Consider the following 13,918-nt stretch of genomic DNA (forward strand, 5'->3'; position numbering starts at 1 on the left):
CTGCAAGTGCTCACCGCCGTGGCAGGTACGCAGGGGACAGTAAACGCTGGGGATGTTGTCATCCTCTATACTATTATTTTTAGCAAACTGTCTCATGTGCGCCCTACTTAATAACCAAACCGATGTCTCAACTGATGACTCACTGAATTCCTTAATACCCCCACCCCACCCCACGAGGAAGGCAGGGCCCAGACCCTAAGCCCAGAGCAGGAGCACGGCACGCCCCGAACTGCACACCTGCTGGGGACAGATCAAAGACAAATCCAAGCCCCAGGGGACTGGAGGTCAAAAGACAATTGACAAATTCATTCTCTGAGCTACATGGGAGGGGCAGGGAATTCGAGAAAACAGGTCCTCTCTGGGGTTAGAATTCCAGACCGGACACTCTGCCTGAACACAGCACCTTTGGATAATTCTTATTATTAACTGTTATCATCATAATAGCAGCTACCATTGGATAATACTCCCTATGGCAGTTTCCTCATCTGTAAAATGGGGATCATCGTGGTACCCTTACCTCATGGGATTGTTGGAGAGGATGGAGGAGTTACTGTTTGTGAAGCATTTAGAAGAGGGCCTGGCATGTAGCAAGTGTTATGTAATTAAGAATGAACACTGAAAATATAAAAGTGATGGTTTGCTAGAGGCTTAAGGAGGATGACCCCATGACACATTGTGAGGAAGCTGCTATTATATCCATTTTACAGGTGGGAAAGCTGACAGCTTGGAGCCACTTGGGGAAGAATGTTACTCCCCTCAGAGGGCACAGAAGGCAAGCTCTGAGAGCTTGAGGATGCTGGAGGCTTGGAAGGGGTGATTGCAACCCAGGGCCACCTGGCTGCAAATCCACTAGGCTCCCGTCTCTCTCCTTCCCTTCTGCGGGTCCCCACGAGAGAGGCAGGATGCCGCAGGCTTGGGGGAAGGTATTTCCAGAGGGTGACCTGAGCCCTCAGCCAGGCTAGGGTTATTAATAGCCAGGCCTCAGTGCCCTGCTAGTGGCGGGCGGGCTCCGGGGGCGGGAGCGGGAGGGAGGGCGGAGCTGAGCCGAGCTGGGGGAGGAGAGTCCAGAGAGGCTGGCAGAACTTGGCCGCAAAGGCCCCGCCCAGACCCCTGGGAGCCCAGCTGTCCCCTCAGCGGATTCTCTGGGGCTGGTTCATCACCTCCGAATACTCCCGTGACAGGAGGCGCTCGCAGAACCCGCCTCCCGCCCCCAGCAGCAATAAATAGAAGGCACCCAGCCCAGGAGAAGCAAGGAGAAGTTTCTGGGCCTGCGTCCCGGGTTTATTAAGCTCCCGGCTCTCCTTAGAGGCTCTGGCTGAGAGCCTGGACGGCCTGGGCGGACAGTGGCTGGCTGATCTCCGGTGAGGCTGTGTGGAGAGGGGTCCTTGAGAATTCTGCTGGACGAGCCAGGGGTCGCCTTTGGTGGCTGGAGTGTCTCTGGGGGCTGGGACCCCAGCCTGCTGTGTGCCTCCATCCTTGGCAGTGGATAGTTCGGCATTTTCTGAAGCTGAAGAATAAGCTTGGAAGGCCAGTGCACGCACATCAGCTTGCTGTGTGACCTTGGGCAGGTGGCTCCCTCTCTCTGAGCCTCTGTTTCCCCTCCAGCTCAGCAGCCGCCATGGCTGATGGTCAGATGCCCTTCCCCTGCCATTACACGAGCCGCCGGCGCCGGGACCCCTTTCGGGACTCGTCCCTGTCCTCCCGTCTGCTGGATGATGGCTTTGGCATGGACCCCTTCCCCGACGACTTGACTGCCTCTTGGCCCGATTGGGCCCTGCCTCGACTCTCCTCCGCCTGGCCGGGGACCCTGAGGTCGGGCATGGTGCCCCGGGGGCCCTCCTCCGTGGCCAGATTTGGGGTGCCCGCCGAGGGCAGGAGCCCCCCACCCTTCCCCGGGGAGCCCTGGAAAGTGTGTGTCAACGTGCACAGCTTTAAGCCGGAGGAGCTGATGGTAAAGACCAAGGACGGATACGTGGAGGTGTCTGGTGAGTGGAGGGCAGGAAGGAGAGAACCCGGGGAGGGGGTGTAGGCCTCAGCCCGGGAGAGCCAAGAGAACAGCTCCCTTAGAGGGGACGCTGTGGCAGCATGACACAGGTGACTTCAGGGCTCAGGAATGCAGCCCATAGAAGTTCTCTTTACAGAAAAGCTCTCCTCTTCTGGCTCCCAGGAGAAATGTTAACCTGAGAGCTCTTGGGGCCTTTGGGTGCAGCATCAGCCAGCCAACAGGGAGACAGAAACCACGTTGCATGTTTCAACAGAGAGAATTTAGTATAAAGACTACGTTTAACAGATATAGGAGTAAAAAGCCAAAGAAGTGGGGTGCACCCAGGCATCAGGACACAGTCCAGATGGGGGTGCTTGATGCTGTGTAATGACAGTGTCAGCAACTAGTTCAGGTCCGAAGAGAAATGTCTCCCCTTGTCCTGGATGAGGAAACAGAGGCATAAGCATCGTGATATGACATGGTAACCTCGGCTGAGCACTTATGGTCTCCCAGGCACTGAGCTCAGCACTTTACCTGTAGCATCTCAGTGAACAGAAGCAGGAGGCGCGGGGCCTGTCTGTCTCCTCTTTTTACAGGTGAGGAAACTGAGGCACAGAGAGGTTAAAGTAACCCACCCAAGGCCACCAAGGATTCAAAACCCGGCTGTCTGGGAATTGGGAGGCCAGAAGCGAATTGACAATTGGCTCAGCACCTACCAGGTGCCAAGGGCTACAGCTTTTATATTCCTGTTCTCTGATAACCCTCACTGCAGCCCCAAGAAGCGGAGGTGGCTAGTCCCATTTTGCAGCTGAGGAGGCTGAGGCCCAGGCGGGCCCTCGTCCAAGGTCGTGCCGTGAGTCAGCAGCAGGCAGTGTCTGGGCCTGCCCACATCCCAGCCTGGGAGAGGGCATGTTTGGGGAAAAGGATAGAGGAGACGGACACTCAGTCCCTGCAAAGCAGGGCAGCAGGGGAAAAGCGTTCCGTCCCTTCCCTCCCAATTAATGCTCCATTAAAGAGCATGTCCCTGGCAGGCTCTACCAGCCCGAAGATCCATAAAAGCCGTTGCGAACAGGCTGGGTAGGGACTAGCCCCAGCAGAGCAGCCTTCAGGGGGAGTTTCAAAGGCTCCCCAGGGCAGAATTATAAACATCAGAGGCTGCGGAGGGTGTGGTAGGCCAGGAGGCAGGCCGGGGCCTTGTGCGGGCGGAGGGGGGCGGCCAGGGCTTTCCAAGTTGGCTGCAGAGCCAGACATCTGAAACCACTTCTCTGTGCTTTGTTTCCTTATCTGGAGGTTGGGGTTCAAATTGCTACACGGTCTAAGGATTGTTGCCTTAAACGAGATGACGCATGTAAAGTGTGTACATAGTGCCTAGCACACAAGGGATCGGTATTGGTATTGGTATTGGTATTGATGTTATTAAAATGCTGGGCACATGGTAAGGCCACAATACATACCTACGTACATGCTAGATCTTCTTTGAGACCTGGGTTCAAATCCCACCCCCGCTCTTCACCCTCTGGATGGATATGGCCAAGAAAGTCTTTTTATTGCTCTGAGCCTTGGTTTTCCCATCTGTAGAATGGGGATCAATCCTGTAAGGCTGTAGGGGAGATTAAATATGCACAGACGATCTCTGATAATAAATGCAGGGTGTCTGTAAAATGGAGCTAATAATAGTGTCTGCCTGGCACTCTGCAAACAAGGTGATTATTATTACCGCTCCTCCTGTCCTTGTTTTAATTAGAGTTCCAGAGGCTTCCACCCCAGGGTGGAGGGTCTCCCATGCCCTGTGGCCTCTCCAGGAGACTTCTGTCCAGCCTGGGGGGCTTTTTCCTCCATCCTCCTTTCTAGGTGGGGTCTGGCACCTCCAGGCTGAGGTCCCAGCTAAGTACCTTACTAATGCAGAGGCTTCGAGGGAGTCATAGAGCCTCAATGTCCTCATCTGTAAAATGGGGTCATTAGGGGCTTAAATAAGACAAAAACAGACAAGGCCTTTTTAGGCTGAAAATGCCTTACAGCTGTGCACTTAGCAACCTCGGCTTGATAGAATCCAAATCCCCCAAGAATACAGAGACTCACATAACAGATTTTAAAAATCAAATCAATATCAGGGGCTCCATTTAAAAAGCAACTTTCAAGGGATGTGGGAATTCAGATCAGTCTCCCATTCTACGTTACTTAGTGACACAACCATTCTTCCTCAAGCTCTTCCTGCAGGGCGCTGTGCTAAATGTAGACATATGTTGGCTCACTGGTTCCTCATGTGGACTTTCAAGGAAATTTGTGTAGATTTATTACACCCAGTTTACAGATGAGGAAACTGAGGCCCAGAGAGGGTAAGTCACCTGAGATCACCTCCTTCTCCAAGGAAGGGTCTGAAATTCAAAGCCACCCCTGCTTAGACAGTTCCTAGCCAAGATGGCTAAATCTGCTTCTAATTGAGTGCCCTGAGGCAAATCCTACCACCTCTTGGGCCTCAGCTTTACCCTGATCTTATGAGGAGTTGGACTAGATCAGTATTTGCCAAATGGTGTATTTTAAGAGATCACTAGGCATCTGATAAATGGAGGGCGGTGGGGTCCAGGATTTCAGAAGGTACCAGATGAAACAAAATTACAAACAGGTCTCCTCACTACAGGACTTATCAGAGCCTTGAATTTGCTAATGTAGTTTATGAATCTCTGAGAGGTGGTCCTGTCTTATGTGACCACATATGCATGTCTAGGTCCAGGGAAGTGTTTGGAAAATGCTACACTAGATGATTTCCAGCATCCCTCACACACACCCCTCCCCCACCCCGGGGCCACCAGCAAAGAAACGTTCCCTTCAGGGGCCACTGGGCCAGGCCCTGGCGGAGGGAGGGACTGGAAAGCCCCAAGGCTGTATTCCACCCCCACTCCTTAATCCCAGGGCCTCTGCCTCCCCTGGAAACAGCACCTTCTTTCTTCAGCTGGGCCAATGGCTTTCCCCAAAGTGCTGACGCCGCTTCTTGGCACCCACATCTCTTGGTGGCTGTGAGGGGCCTCTGGCTTCCCCTGCTCTCCAGATGAGCTCTTATTTATTTAGTTAGTTTTTTCGTAATAATTACTTTCTTTGTTAACAAATGTAGCTAGGAAAGCAAAAAAAGAAATGGAAAAAATCAGCCGTAATCCTCAAGCTGCCCCCATTAAATAGATATTCAAATAACATGCAAATAGTGGCCTCCTAGCAACACCCTCTTTCACCCAGCTTAACCCCTTCCCCCAAACCCCCCTTTACGGAGATGCCTTTGCTTAGAGATCCTCCCCAGCAACCCCAGCATCCTGTTTTCAGAGCATGGACAAGGAGGTTTCACTTCTGAGCATCAGTTCTTTCCCCAAATGTCAGAATAAGCCACAAGCATTCACCTCCACATGGTACGTTTACAATTTTCAAAGCAGTTCTATGACTCATTCTCTTTGGCTCCTCTCAGTAACCAAGCAATTAGGAAGTTGTCACCACCATTAAGAGAAGAGGAGAGGTGTGCTAGGAAATGTCAGAGCAGGGACTCCAACCCCCAACTCACATCCCTGCCTTTGAGTCTTTGCCCCGGCACTTCCAAGCTGTGTGACCTTGGGCACATCACTTAACCTCTCTGAACTTCCATTTCCCCATCCACAAAATGGTAACAATAAAAGTACCTGCTTTCTAAGGTTTTTGTGAAAAATTAGACTTGCTATCGGTAAGGTGCTTAAAAGAGTGGCGGACACCAAGGAAGTGCAATGTAAGAGTCTGCTATTATTATTCTTACCATCATTGCCATCGTTTATTGTTGCCAGGACACCAAGTGTGCAAAAGCGCTGAGTCAGAGGCACTGGCCTGTCCCCAGGGAAAGCAGGTCTCCAGGGGCCCAGGCTTTGGGGAGGGGACCAGGCAACAGACAGTGTTCCTTTGGCCATGGGCGTGTATCAGAGCTGGGCAGCTGATGGTCATGGACTTGGCAGTTCAGCATAAACTCTCCGAACTCCAAGTGGCAACACGTTGGCAGAAGAGTATGTTCTGGTTAGCCAGACACTCCTGTTGAAAAACGAGTTCCTATAAATGTACCCCTCCTGCGCAGCGGAGGCAGAAGGGGTATATTTATACTGATGCAGCCTTTCCTAAGGGAAATTTAGCAACGTATAGAGCAAGGCTTCGAAATTCTAGAACTTGGAATTTATCTAGAAAGCCATCAGGCCAGGTGTGAACATCTAGCTACCACAGTGTTCAGTGCAAAGAGGTTCTTTCCAATGTCAGAAATGCTCTTGGCCCCCCAAAGCCAGAGATTGGCTAAATGAACCTGTATCTCCCTGCAGCCACTAAAAGTCATACTGTCGGTGACTATTTGCCGTAATATGGAAAAATAATTATAACGGTCAGCAAGAGAGAAAAACAAGTTTCGGGTATAACATACAATATGATCTCATTTGATAAAACAGGTGATATACATCTATACTATATAATTATGCATTTCTAAGTAACATAGAAAAGTCTGGAACATACACAAAAACATGGTTTCTTGGGGTGATGGAATTATGGAGGGTTTTGATTTTTTTTTTCCTTTCTACATTTTCAAACATATACATGTGTTATCTTGTAATCAGAAAAAGTTATTAATAAAGGAATAGTGAATAATACAGGTAAAAAGTAATGAATAATGTAATCACATAAATTATCAGCTTAACATCTAGACTGCAGTAAGACACTATCTTACACCAGGTTGTTTACACTCTAGATTCCAAATCCCCTGAGAAGGGTGTACCTGGGTAAATGGGGGTTCTTGGCCCCGGAATGTGGCCCCACAAATGAGGAGTGAGTGATAATAGGAGCCTGATGGCTCTGCCCGGCACTGATCTGATTTGTTTAAAGAGAAATTAGAGACACTCTCTCCATTTAAAAAAAAAGAAAAAAAAGAGTGGGGAGGGGCCCATGGGCTCAGGATTTGTCACATAAATTGCAGATGATAACCAGTTTGCGCCTAAGCCTTCTTGTCATTTCATATTTTTCCATTCTAAGGAAATAAAAAAAAAAGAGTCCTCGCCTGCCAGCCTGGAGGAGGAGCGGCAGGTGGGATTTCACAGCCATGGTGACTAATGTGTCATTTCTTAGGGAAAGCCCCCTTTGGGTGTTTTTTTAAGCAGGTTGAAGCATGATTTCCAGGCAGTTCTTTCAGGACTCAGTGCAGGTAATGGGGCTCAAAGAACTAACTGGAAGCTGGAACAGGCAGAGGGGCATCGGACCCCAGCCCTTGGCTTTGATTCCGAGAGTTGGTTCTGAGGCTGGGGCTGCCACGCACTTGCTGGGTGACCTTGGACCCATCCCTGGGCCTCAGTTTTCACACTGGTAACTGAGGGAAAAAGAAGCCCGTCCTCAGATCTGGGAAAGGGCTCTGTGTGTTATAAAGCCAGCTGGGGGGCAAACTAGCTCCACTTTTTTCCACTCACCCCTTATGCGAGGTTGGCCTCAGGGGTCTCCTGGCTGGTTAGGAGAGAGGGGGAGACGCGAGGCTCAGAAGTTGCTGTGCAACATCTTGGAAGACAGGAGGTAGCCTCCGTGATTTCCCAAGCCTAACGAATAATCGTCTACAAATCACGGTCAAGGCCTCCTGGCCTGCCCACTGTCTCCCTGAATCTTCACAACAGCCTGGGAGGTGGTATCAAGTGGGTCCACTTAGCAGATAAGGGACCAGAGGCTCAGACAACTGGAGCCTCTAGACCAAGCCCAGAGCCACACAGCGACCCCAGGGCAGGTTTTGCATCCAAGCCTGAGTCCTGGATGATGCCCAAGGGACATAGCTGCTCACACATGGCTTCCTTTCCTTTCCAGGTAACCACGAAGAGAAGCAGCAAGAAGGTGGCATCGTTTCCAAGAACTTCACAAAGAAAATCCAGTAAGTAACCTGCAGCTGTACTTCAGGGTAGGATTGGAGTCGGGTGGGGGTGCCTGGGACCTCAGATCTGGGGTCTCTCCCTCTTGGGTATCTCTCCCTCAAGATACTCTCCCCCCCCCCCCCCCCGAGGCAGGGACTTGAACCCTCACACCTGAAGGGGAGAAGGTATCATAGCAAACCTGCAATAAGTTCCCAGAAAGGGGGGCACATGTTGTCCCATCTCATCTGCTCAGTGCCCTGTGAGATGGGATTAACAATCCCATTTTGTAGATGAAGAATCCGAGAATAGGAGAGGAAAAATGACTTGTCCACAATTCCACGAAAATTGGGGCACGCACCCACCCATGCGATATGATGCCCCAAATTCCCCAATAGAATCTTTGGAAGGCTGCTTGCTCTAAGTCTCCCGTGGCCAGCAGAACGTGTGCCTTCCCTAGAGCATCTATAAGAATTAGGCTGGAAGGTGTCCTGCTGTCATCACTGCTCACTACCCAGAGGGGTTTTCAGGCTGAGAGATTGGGACAAAGTTTTGCCGAGGGGAGTGAGAAGGGCTGAGGCTGGGGCATTATGCGAGCAGCAGGAAGACAACCAGGCTGAGCCAATGAGTCAAAGCCACACTGAGGCCCTGATGGCAACACTTGCAGGGAGAAGAGACTCACAGTGAGGCGCTGATGGCCGGGTGCTTCACAGACACGTCTCCCCCCAATCAGCATCCTTCTACTATGTGCACTTCTGGCTCCAAAGTCTGTTCCCAGTCCCATTTCACTTTTGCAGCAAAAGTATGCAGTGGGGAAAAGAGACATTACCCTCCTTGTGTTATAGGGAAACGAAATCTCCCAGGGGTAAAAGGACATATGCAAGGTCCTTAAAATTAGCATTTAGAACACCCTCAAACAGACCCCGGAATTCTGAGTTCCTAGTGTTCATTCCTTGAGCGAGGAATGCCCTTTCCTTACCAGCAAAAGGGATGGATGCGGATCCCAGCCTTGCTGAGTTACCAGCTGAAAAAGAAAGGAGCTCACACACTGTGATGGGCGCACAGCAGGTCCCCATAAATAGCGATTTGTTATTACTATTATTGTTATTATTGAATCTTAACTCCTCCCCTCGCCCTGGCAAAGATGTCCTGTGTCTGGAGAGTTTGCACAAGCCAAATTCTGAGGCTGCTTTCAGCTTTAGGATCCTGCAGTCCTGTCTCTCCCACCACATGCCCGTTCCTAACCCACCCGGCGCCTCTGGAGTACTTGAAAGCCTGCAGACACTCCCTGATAAGGCAAACACCAAACTGTTTTTCTCTGCGTTCCCTGGCTCTCCTGCCATCCCCAAGACCCACACCTTTCCCTAGTACTGCAGCCAGATCAAACGTTGCTGAGAGAGGAGAGATGGGGAAGAGGGGGAGGGAGGGAGGGGGCCGATGTTTCTTTTAAGAGGCTGAAATAAGGTCTCAGGATGGAGTCACAGGCAGAGCAAAGCTGTGAAAGGGACTGAGCCAGAAAGAAGTCATCTCTAAAAGATAGCCGTTTTTGTGGATCTCGCCGTCTCTGAGGCCCCTGGAAAAACAGCTTGCTGGGAGTTACTTGACCAGATAGAAATGCCTAAAGCTGCTGGAGGCAGGGCTGCTATTCAGCTGGGGCTCGGCAGCGGAGCTGGGCTGGTTGTTACAACGTTGGACTAACCATGGCCAGGAGCCCCCCAGAAGCTCTCCTTAGTCAACCAGCCATCCTGACCCTGTCCCTGGACCCTCCAAACCTCCCTGCATTCCAGCAACTAAAGGAACCCCAGGACCCTCCTCCATCACTACGGCACAGATCCATCCATTCTGGTTGGTCGATGTCCAGTTGTGCCAATCATTAAATATTTTGAATCTCGCCTCTGGGTGTAGGGAGTCTGGCTTTATGATTGAGTGGATGACTTGGAGTGACGTGCTGAACTGCCCTGAGCTTCCGTCCCGTATCCCTCCTTCCCTCAGGATAGGGAATGAGAGGATGTGTACGGACTCAGTGCCCAGCCCATGGGAACTAATCTTACTAAAGACTCCACAAGGCTGGAATCACACAAGAGCAGCTGGGACTCCTGGGACCTCCTGGCTCTGCCCAGACTTCAGACACCAATTAGTGGGACGGCCCTGGTCCCATCTCAGAGGTCTCGTTGCCTCTCCCAGGAAAAGCTCCGGTCAATAGAGGACAGGGAAGCTCCTTCAGCCAGGCTGAGATCCTCGGAGATTTCCTCCCAGACAGGATGCTCCAGCAGTTTGCCTTGCCCCACAACTAGGACTCCTTCCCAACACACCCATCCCCATGTGAAAGACCCCGTTTTGACTGGATGAGGGAGAGAGGGAGAGGTCTTGGAATCTGCCAATCAGGTTGGGTGCAGGGCAAAGCCTGGAGATGGGATCTTTTCCACACCCAACTGGAGTGAGAGGCCAGGGGACACAGGAAGTCATCAAGGGAGGATGCCCAGAACAAAAGCAGACTTAGTGTCTTTGCTCCGTATCTTCCCGGGTATCTCATCTGCCACTTACTGACCCCTGTGCTGTATCAAAAGCCATATTAAAAGGTTTGATTTTATTTCATCTTTAAAAGGATCCTATAGAGTAGGTATTAAGTGCATCTTGTGGATGAGAAAACCGAGGCTTAGAGGATGATGGAACTCAGCTAAGGTCACACAGCCATAACGAGCAGGTCTGGGACTTGAACACAGGTCTCTCCACTCTCAAAGCCCATGACCTTCCTACTTGGTTAGGGGAGACCAAATGAGTCGTTCACAAATCATCTTTAACTATTTTTTGCTTTCTATGTTTACATTCCCATACTATTATTTGCTCATGACTTTTTTTTTCCCTTTCAATCAACTTGCTTTTGGTGAGGTTGAGTTCTCATCAGGCAAACATTCACCAAAGAAGGCAACTGTAAAATAAATGAAACGAAAGCAAAATGTGGTTAAATTCTAACTCGATAGTGTTGCCTGCCTGAGGGCCTAAGTCATAGATTAGCTCTTTCTTTGTTAAAAGAGAGAAAATAGCAAGAGATAGAGCCTAAGGTATTAAAGGCATGTTAACACGGAGCTGAGACCTTCACTTAGATGTAAACAAAAGGACTGTAAGAGGATTGAGGAGGAATAGTTCTCCCACCAAGTGGGTTCAACACAGAGGTCACCTGGTGAGGACCCTTGAACAAGTCTCTTCCCATCTCAGTGCCTCAGTTTCCCTGTGTGTAATATGAGAGCATTGTCCTGAACAGTCGAGATCCTTCTGGGCTCTGACGTTTCACGAGTCAATGATTGTGCTAAAATAGTCACAGCTGTGACGGTGCCCACTTGTACGGCAGATGCCTTCAGTAGCAACGTGGGAGCCGAGGCTGACTGAGCACTTCCTGTATGCCAGGCCCTGTGCTAAGCCCCTTGCTTTCATCATCCCACATAATTCTCACACCACCCTGAGACAGATGCTATTCATAACCCCCTCTTCCTATAAGGAAATAAGTTCAGAGCGGCGTGGTCACGAGCCCAAGGTCCCACAGTCAGGAGGAGGCCGAATCTGAATTCAGGCCTGCCTGCCTGCAAACGCCATGCTTGTGGACCATGGCTGCCCTCATATAGTCCCAGGTGCCCTACGGATTGGTGTGCAAAGGGTTAAACGGAGTCCACCCATTCCCAGCAGCGCAGAGAGGGACGTTCAGACTCTTGGCCTTGTCTCTGCTTCAGAAGTTTGTCTTGGCAAACTGCCCCGGTTCCCTTTCTCTTCCATCCTTCCCTGCAGGCCCTTTGGTAATCTCCGTGGCTCCAGTTTGGCAGGAGTCTTCTTGGTAGAGGCAGTTCATGTGGCTACAGGTGGCTGTTCACAGCAAAAAAGCTCCCCAACCCCTCCAGGAAGGGTCCGGCCCGTGATCAGAATGGGCTCACCTTACTTCCTGGGTCTTTCATCAAGACCCCTGCATTTACAATAGGCAGAGCTAGCCTGGACCCGTGATCTATGGTGACTGAACCTTCTGGCTTTCCCCACCATGGACCTTTTTTCAAAAGTCTGGTGCCTGGAGAGACAAAGGAGTATCATAATCAGCTACTCTGAGTTTGGAGACCAGGATTCCAATTCTATTCCCATCTGCCGCTTGCCAGCTGTGTGACCTTGGGCAAATCAGTTCACCTCTCTGACCTCGATTGTCTCCTCTGTAAATTGGGGATAGTCATGGAACTTGCCTGGTGGCATTATCATCAAAATAATAACCCCCCTAGGATATATCAAAAATATTTTCCTTCAAATGAATAAAAGAATGTTTGGGTGTATTAAAAATATTACATGAATCATGTGTTTCTCCTAGGCTTCCTGCAGAGGTGGACCCTGCGACAGTATTTGCCTCGCTTTCCCCAGAAGGCCTGCTGATCATCGAAGCCCCTCAGGTTCCCCCTTACTCACCATTTGGAGAGAGCAGTTTCAACAACGAGCTTCCCCAAGACAGCCAGGAAGTCACTTGTACCTGAGCCCCCAATCTTGGCCCTTCCTTGTTTCCTCCCCAACCCCTGGGCTTCTCTGATTCCAGGATGCATTGCTTTAGCTGAACTCATAGATTTAGTGCGACTGAAATGTTGGGGGTCGGGGTGGATTGACCAGATTCCCTGGATAGTGTAGTAGTAGGTTTTTTCTGCAAGACCGCACAGTTGGCAGGTGGTGCTCTGTTGCATTAGGCCAAGATGCTGGGAGTTTTTCTTTCTTTACCTTTTCTATTGTGATGGAAATGTTGCACATTCTACAGTTGCTAAACAAAGAAAAGGGGACATAACATTTCACATTGTATCTTACCTTGCAGCTAATGCAAGAGATGCTTTTCTCTGGGGACCTCCCAATCACCCAGATTCCCATTCTGGGCTCCCAATGTCCATGCCTGCCCCATGGTTTGGTGGACAGAGCCCAATAGCTCATCCCACTGTGTTTCTGCAGCCCTGGTTTACAAAGGGTTATAGACAGGTCTTACATCCCCACGTGGGATTTATCCAACAGCCACATGAAAACAGACAGTGCCTTCTGCCCTTCGCCCAGGCATTTATAGCATGTTCCCAAGCTGACACTCCCTGAGGACTCTGGAAGCCCCTTAGTTTATTCTCTGGCTAAAGTCCCCCCTTTCTTGTGTCTCCTATGTCCAAGTCGGGATTTTTACAGAGGGGGCTGTCTCCAGACAGCTCTACCAGGAACCAAGCGAAGGCCAGACTGCCTGGCAGGCAGACTAGTGGTGTTGCGTATATGGGTGGGACATGTGTGTCATTGTTATTTGAATTGTGCTGTTGTTTAGGGGGAAATAACAGTAAATAATAATAATAATAAAGGAGCTGATGTTCTTAGCCTTGTGTGTTGTTTTGATGGGAACTAAATGCTGTACCACTTAGATATGCAACATCAGTAGGGATCTTGTGGCTGCAAATAATAATGCCCAATGCATAGTGGTTTAAATGACATAAATATCTAACTTTACCAGAAGTTTAGATGTGAGTGATTTCAGAGTTACTTTTTCAGCTGTTATGCCAGCAAGAACCTGGAGTCTTTCTATGATTTTCCTCTGCCATCTCTGACAAGACTACACGTACTATCCTCATGTCTGCAAGATGGCTGCAGCAGCTCCAAGCATCTCAACCTCATATGACAATACACAGGAAGAGAAGGCAAGGCTAAAAACGTCTTTTTGTCTAGATTTCTCTTTTATCAGTAAGATCTTTTCCAGAATCTCTCTCTCTCTCTGATTTCTTTCTTTTATTTCATTGACCAAAACTGGGTCACATGTGCATGCTGAAGCCAATCCCTGGCAAAGGGAAAGGGATAGCCGTGATGGGCTTACATCAATACTGATTTGTCCGTTGAGGCCAGGAACATTGGTGCCTGAAAAAACAACGTTCCGTTAGGAAGGAGGAAAGGGGCAATCAACGATGCATGGCTGCCACACACCGACGCTGCCGGGAGCCCAGAACCCTGCAAGTAGGGTGGTAGGGAGCAGGGCTGCTGCCACAGTGCGTCCGTTAGAACTGTTTCTGGGCTAAGTGCTAGGAAACCCCATTCAAACTGA

At 50.1% G+C, this 13,918-nt stretch overlaps 1 protein-coding gene across 1 annotated transcript; it reads left to right on the top strand.

Annotated features, from left to right (window-relative positions):
- Nucleotides 1-1,136: 1,136 nt before the first annotated feature.
- On the top strand, nt 1,137-13,197 carry HSPB8 (heat shock protein family B (small) member 8). The gene is made up of 3 exons (XM_057747210.1): nt 1,137-1,985; nt 7,808-7,871; nt 12,188-13,197. Exons 1-3 carry the CDS (start codon nt 1,619-1,621, stop codon nt 12,345-12,347), a joined length of 591 nt encoding a protein of 196 aa, XP_057603193.1. The 5' UTR covers nt 1,137-1,618; the 3' UTR covers nt 12,348-13,197.
- Nucleotides 13,198-13,918: the final 721 nt, after the last annotated feature.

The sequence above is a fragment of the Hippopotamus amphibius genome, chromosome 8 (genome assembly GCF_030028045.1).
Source record: "Hippopotamus amphibius kiboko isolate mHipAmp2 chromosome 8, mHipAmp2.hap2, whole genome shotgun sequence".
NCBI classification, from domain to species: domain Eukaryota; kingdom Metazoa; phylum Chordata; class Mammalia; order Artiodactyla; family Hippopotamidae; genus Hippopotamus; species Hippopotamus amphibius.

Coding starts and splice junctions, on each gene's coding strand:
- HSPB8 (XM_057747210.1), top strand. CDS start 1,619: ATGGCTGATGGTCAGATGCCCTTCCCCTGCCATTACACGAGCCGCCGG. Junction 1,986..7,807: donor CGGATACGTGGAGGTGTCTG/GTGAGTGGAGGG, acceptor TTTCCTTTCCAG/GTAACCACGAAGAGAAGCAG. Junction 7,872..12,187: donor AACTTCACAAAGAAAATCCA/GTAAGTAACCTG, acceptor TGTTTCTCCTAG/GCTTCCTGCAGAGGTGGACC.